At 43.2% G+C, this 7,024-nt stretch overlaps 1 protein-coding gene across 1 annotated transcript in view; it reads left to right on the top strand.

The window, feature by feature from the left end:
* Window positions 1-7,024, top strand: part of slc35f6 (solute carrier family 35 member F6) — a 35,952-nt gene that overhangs the window by 26,551 nt on the left and 2,377 nt on the right. The window contains exons 4-5 of the mRNA XM_043685142.1: window positions 643-858; window positions 5,872-5,982. Coding sequence (XP_043541077.1) covers window positions 643-858; window positions 5,872-5,982 — 327 coding nt within the window. The remainder of the gene's footprint in view (window positions 1-642; window positions 859-5,871; window positions 5,983-7,024) is intronic.

Here is a 7,024-nt window from a genome sequence, read left to right as displayed (position 1 = left end):
TTCCTAACCTGCAATCTTCTTCCTGACTCCTCCACCCCCACCCCCACTCCAGCCTATCACCTTCACCTTAACCACCACCTATCTATCGCATTTCCAACACCCCTCCTCCCTACCTTTTATCTTGGCCTGCTTGGCACACTTTCCTCATTCCTGAAGAAGGGCTCATGCCCAAAAGTAAATTCTCCTGCTCCTTGGATGCTGCCTGACCTGTGCTTTTCCAGCAACACATTTTCAGCACAAATCTTAAACAGTCAGTAATGGTTTTAGTGTTGGTTTAATTTGTTCTTGCTGGTTAGTCAATTCCCTGATCCTTGTTTGTGCTGTCTTACTTTTGTAAGCCAGCTGTTGGGGGGAGGTGGTGGTGAGTGAAAAGAGGAATGCAATTGGAAGTTGACTGCTGACATGAGTAACCCCTTTTTCTCTCCCTGAATGACATGGGCTTTGTGCTATCAACATATACTGAAATTCCTGTTCTGACAGTTACCTTGCATTATCTTCAAGATAATGCGACCTTGTGCAGTTGTTGTGGGTCTAAACATTTTTCAAAGTTGATCGGTTTTATGCTTCCTCTCCAGCAACTTGCACCAAGTCAGGCCCATCCATTTGAAATGTTTCTTTACTGGATACTATTTTATCTTCCAGCTTTAAACTTGACAAGTGCATCCAGTTTCCAGATGTTACGTGGAGCTGTTATCGTCTTCACTGGCCTGCTCTCTGTTGCCTTCCTAGGCCGTCGTTTAATATCCAGTCAGTGGGTGGGGATTTTTTTCACCATCTGTGGCCTTGTGGTAGTGGGCCTGGCAGACTTTGTCAGTGGAAATAATGATCAAGGCCACAAGTTATCTCAAGTTATAACTGGTAAGTAAATGTATTAAGTGCTGTATATGGATTAGTTTTGAATTTGGTTTGCAGCTACTTTTAAAGCCTGTTGGTTCAGTTATCAGAGCAGGAAAAGAAACTGGCTGGGCAAGTTGCTCTTTGAAGCAGTTCAAATTTGGTCAGTTTCAACACGTTAATGTCTTGTACTTTGTTTTGTTAAGAATCTTTTTGAGAATGAGGGTAGTGAATATGGAATTCTTAACACCAGCTTGGTGGCTTAAATATTTTAAGGCTGAGTTTGTCACTAAGGGATGTTCTGGGGGTAAAGGCTGAAACATGGTCTTCAGCTGAGCTGTGATCTCTGAATGGTGGAGCAGACTCGATGGGATGGATGGCTGCCTGTTTTCTAATGAGCTATTCATTCTAGAACCACTAAAATTCTAGATCATCTACCATTTTCATAACAATCCCAAATCATCTTGGCAAATGCCAGTCAAACAACTAGTACATGGAATAAAAGTGGATTAGATGATCTTCCATACATTCTCACTCTCCAGATGCAGAGACTCTGGGGAAATAGCATTCTTCACACTTTTTTCCAAAAGGGAGTCTAATGTGAGGAATAGCTGTAGTGTGGATTTACTAAAGTTTGAAAGTTCACACTTTTTTTTCCTCATGCTCTCCACTGCTACTGTATGACTTGTTTGGCACACTTTACTCCACCCTGATTGTTGAATAAAAAAGGCATTCTTGGGGTCAGATGTACAGCCACAGAAACAGACCATTCAGTCCAACTTGTCCATGCCAACCAGATATCCTAATCTAGTCCCACATTCTTACCTGAGCAGACGTCAATTCACCTTTTTTCTAGTTTTTCCATTGTTCAATAGGTTGAATTTTTAACTTTTACCAATGGCTTTTTTAAAATGGCCAGTTTTGAGGAATGGTGACCTTGTGTTTCAGGAAACAATCATTTGTGACACTGCTGTACTAAATGGAATAGAATTCAGACTTATCAGTGAAGCACTGTTGGCTATCTGCAGCAGAATTGCACTCTAACACAATCTGCAACCTTGTGGGCTGGCACATCTTCCTCTATTAGCTTTTAAGCTGAGGAACAAACCTGGTTCAATGAAGAGGGTGTGCAAGGTCCAGAAAGCATCAGGTTGAAGCTTGCAAAGTAGGGCTGTATGCCAGGCAGCATAAGCTGTAAGTGACAGTTAAGGCGCTCTCTTCCACAACTAAGATTGAAGCTCTGATATCCTGACACATCCATCTGGATTTGAGTCCATATTAAGCATAAGCTTGCAGAATACTCCTTAACTTAGGGCTAAGTCAGCATGGCTTTGTGAAGGGAAGGCCATGCCTGACAGATCTGCCACCTTTTAAAGAATGAGCAAGCTGGCCAACAGCCAGTGGACACTATCTGTTTTGGATTTCTAGAAGGCCTTTTGGTAAGGTGTCTCTCAGGATGCTGCTAAACAAAACTGCTTGTAGTGCAGCAAGGTATGGGCCTGGATAGAAGTTTGGCAGACTGGCAGAGGGTAGGGTTAAAGAGGATTTTTAAGTCTAACTAGTGGAGTTCTGCAGGGGTAAGTGTTGGAACCACCACTATTACATTATATACTAACAACCTAGACAAAGAATTGAGGGCATTATCTTTGTTCACAGGTGAAGGGCAAGCAGAGTTGAAGTGGGGAGGTTGCAAATGGACTTAGGCTAGGAGTGACTAAAGAATTGGCAGTGGAATGCATTGAAGTGACATGATGCTAATGATTGAGTCCCTGCAATGTGGAAACAAGTCTTTCCAGCCCAGCAAGTTGACACCAACCCTGAAGTATCCTACCCAAACTCATTCCCCCTACTGTATTACTCTACACTTATCCTGACTAACACACCTAACCTACACATCTCTGAACGCCAGGGGCAATTTAGCATGGGCCAATTTGCCTAACCTGCCCATCTGTGGACTATGGGAGGAAACCAGAGCATCTGGAAGAAATCCACTCTGACATGAGGAATATGTAAACTCAGTTGCCCAAGGCTAGAATCAAACACATTCCTGGTGCTGAGGCAGTAGTGCCAACCACTCACCACCCACTATAAACACCATGTGGTTATAACTTTGTCCCTAGTCCAGTTTAATTCCAGTACCATTGCACTTAAGATTGCTGGGTGGATGTTAATCTTGTTGTGTGCATGGGACAAATCCAACCCAGCCAATTATTGCCATCCATCTGTACTAGTCTTCCATTGCTCTAATGATAAATTGTCATCTGTGCTATGAAGCACTACTTGGCAGCAGCCTGTTCACTAACATTGTTTGGATTCTGTCCAGGCCCCACACCTCTTACAGCCTTAGTTCAAATTTCAACAGAAATGCTGAATTGCAGAGTTGAGACTCATGTGACAGTCCTCACTTCACTGCTGTTTGACAGTGTGCATCATAGCAAAACCCCAGTCAATGAGACTTGGGTGAAGAGCTTTTTCTGGCATATCATACTTAGCACAGTCGGAGTCATATAGTGTGGAAACCAATGCTTTTAGTCCCAATTTATCCATGCTGACCTGACATCCCAAATGCCAGCATTGGGCACATCCCTCTAATTCTTCCTGTTCTTATACCAATCCAGATGTTTTTAAATGTTGCAATTGTACCAGTCTCCACCTCTGGCAGTTCATTCTCCATACACCACCCTCTATGGAGGAAAAGTTATCCCTCCAGTACTTTTCTAAATCTTCCCCTCTTTAGACATATGCCCTCTTGTTCTGATGCCCTGAGGAAGGGTCACTGGATCTGAAACATCAACTGTGATTTATCGTTGCTGTTAGATCAAGCTTTCCAAGAAATTTGTTTTGCTTTCTCCCTCATTTTGGACTCCCTTCTCCCAGCCTGGGGAAAGGCCTTGGCCATTCAGCCTATCCATGCCCCTTCTGATTGTAATAAACTTCTGTAGGGTTACCTCTCCAACCTCCAATTCTCTGGGTAGAAAATAGCCCCAGCTTATTCAGCCTCTCCAGAGCTCAAACCCTCCAGTCCCAGCAACATCTTTAAATCTCCTTTGAACCCTGTCAAGTTTAACATCCTTCCTATAGAAGGGTGACTGGCCTCACCAATGTCCTGTGCAGCTGTTGCAAGACCTCCCAACTCCTGTACTGTTTTGACCAATAAAGGCAAGCATGCCAAAGCCACTTTCACCACCCTATGTGCAACTCTATCAATGAACTATACATCTGCAACATTCCTACCCCCTTTCTCCCCCACCCCTCCAAAAAAAACCTTGCCCTGGTGTGGGAGAGGAAGTGGATGGCAACTGGAAGGTAGGGTTGATTGATGCATACAGACCAGAGACATTTCCCTGAACCATTCCACAAGTTTGCATTTGGAAACTTGAGACCACATCAAGAGCACTAAAAACAATAGATGAGGTTGGAGGATGTCTAATCTAGATTTGAAATCGTCCTTGGGAGGTGTGGGCACAGGTTTTGCACCTTACAGCAGTGGGGGAAGGGGCCAGGTGTGGAGAGGGGGGGTGGAGAGTATGGAGTTGCAAAGGGACCATTCCCTCTAATGCAGAGGGGTTAGGGAGGTTAAAATGCTGAGTACTTTAATCATGTTAAGAATGCCTACCCCTAAATGGACTACAGCAGTTCACCACCTTTACTGCCCACCTAGTAGCAGTAAATGCTACCCCAGCCAATAGTGACAGATCTATAAATCACTTCTTTAAAATCCAGAGATCACCTTTTTTGAGACTGTTGTTAATGCACCATTTCTGGTACAACTGGGGAAGAACTTTATAAATACAGGGGAACCTCATGTTAAACGATGACTGCAGCTCCTGCTCTGGTTCCCCTTTCCTACCCCATTTGTCGGCATACACTCTTGTCTGACTCTCAGAAAATACTATCCTATTGGATGTGACTAATTCCTGGAATAAACATCTCTACTTCCATCAGCAACTGAACTGCTGATCCTGCAGCTGCAAGTACTTCCAAAAGCTCCACATTCAGATGTATTGTATAGTTCCTGCTCTGCCCTCAGTTAATTCCTACACTTGTCAAAGTCTCTTTAGCATTCAGTCTCCAATTTTGCAAGTTTACTTTTTTCTGATGTTGCTGTTCTGATTTACCTGCTGTTCCTGCACAAAATTCCACATTCTCCAGTGTGGAAACTGATTGTGGGCTGTTTACCTAATGGTTTCAAATGCTGACTAAAAGCAAAAGCCATATCACTGAAATGGACGGTCTCCCTTTTTTAGTGGTGCTGGAAAAGCACAGTAGGTCAGGCAGCATCAGAGGAGCAGGAAAATCTACCTTTTGGGCAAAAGTTCTTCGGTTGGGAGCCTCTGGGGTGGAGAGATGATAAATGGGAGGGGGGTGGGGCTGGGGCTGGGGAGAAGGTAGCCAAGAGTGGATGAAGGTGATAGGGTGGAGCAGATAGATGGGAAGGAAGATTGGCAGGTAGGACCGGTCATGATGGTGCTGAACCAGGGGAAGAGGGGAAATGTGGAAATTGGAAGTCTGCATTGATGCCCTGGGATTGAACTCTTCAGAGGCAGAAGATGTGTTCTTCCTCCAGGCATAAGACCTGCATCTCCTTGGCAGTGTGAAGGAGTTGAAATGTTGCCTCACAGGTTAGTGGGGTTGATTGGTGTGGGTGTCTGAGATCTTCCCTAAAGCGCTCTTGAGACTACATCCAGTTTCCATGTATAGGAGACCGTATCAGGAGCAAAGGATGCAATAAATGACACTATGTGCAGGTGACACTTTGGATGTGCAAGGCTCCTTTTGAGGCCTTGGATGGAGGTGAGGGGATAGGAGAGAAGTGCCTTCAATCCCGAGGAAGGGCTTTTTGCCCAAAATGTTTTCCTGCTTCAGAAGCTGCCTGACCTGATCTTTTCCAGCACCACTCTAATCTAGATTGATCTCCAGCATCTGCAGTCCTCCCTCTTGCCTAGTCTGCCTTGATTGTATCTAGGCAACAGACCAGAATTTCAGTAAACTTCCCACTTCAGTCCTTTCTGTAAACTTCCTTTTTTGTCTTTTTAGGAGACCTCCTAATTATCATTGCACAGATCATTGTGGCTATCCAGATGGTGCTGGAAGAGAAATTTGTTTATAAGCATGATGTACACCCACTTCGAGCTGTAGGTACTGAAGGTATGTTCTACTGATGCCAATGTTCTCTCCTCCGACAGAAGTGAGCATGAATGAAGCTGTGCATACTTGTGTTCTCTTGAGGGAAGGTGCTTGTCTTTATGAACCATTTGTCACTTTGTGTGGTACAATATTCTTAACTGGGGTGTCACTTTTTTTTGTAACATGGTTGGGGTAATGGTGTTTAATAGTGCATGAATAATTGCTTTTAACAAACTTAACCAGTAGGGAGGTGAAGTTTTAACTTGCCTTTTAACATACAATTGTTAATCACTAATTTCAGTAGCTTCATCTACCCTAACATTTTTATAGCTTTTACTTGAATTTAGACAGCCTTAAGGAGAGAACACCCTAACTCGGGGAAAAGTATACATACACACTTCTCTTGAGTTAAATAATGTTAAGGTTGCATCTGCAGAGAACTAACATTTCAGCAAATGCTGCCTCCTGGATTTGTGACATGGTCATTAGGAGAGGAAGTTAGTTCTGTTTTTTGACTTCCTGGTACCTGCTGCATGAGCATAATCTTTTACTCTTGATTTACTGTGGCACATAGTGCAAATTGGAATGAAAAGGTAGTCTCTGACCATGCAACTGCTATCAAATTTTGCAAACCATACAGTTCATGCCCCTCTTTTAGTGAAAGATCTGTGTTTGCTAGGCTTACATGTGACTCCAGGTCCATAGCAAAGACTTAACTGGGGGTAAATGTAATCTGGTAAGGGCAATAAATACTGGCCTTGACAGCAATGTCCACATTTCCATAAATAAACTTAAATCAATCTGGCAATTTTAATTTAATTCAAAAAGTTAATAGAAAACTGTCATCAATGCATCTAACTCTAAATTTACACTTTTTTTACAGGTCAATGAATCTGTTCCTTTATTCCATTGCCTTGCCCCACCATAATGTACATGTAATACCTCCCAAACAGATGAATGAAGTGCAACTTAGCACAAATAGCACTAGTATACCCCTGTCCCTGCTCCAATATTTAATGATTCTGGCATTACACATGCTTGGACAGACTATGCACTTTTTAGT

This window comes from Chiloscyllium plagiosum, chromosome 3, assembly GCF_004010195.1.
Source record: "Chiloscyllium plagiosum isolate BGI_BamShark_2017 chromosome 3, ASM401019v2, whole genome shotgun sequence".
Lineage (NCBI taxonomy): Eukaryota > Metazoa > Chordata > Chondrichthyes > Orectolobiformes > Hemiscylliidae > Chiloscyllium > Chiloscyllium plagiosum.
Note: the sequence above shows the minus strand (reverse complement) of the source record. Positions and strands in the feature narration are given on the sequence as shown.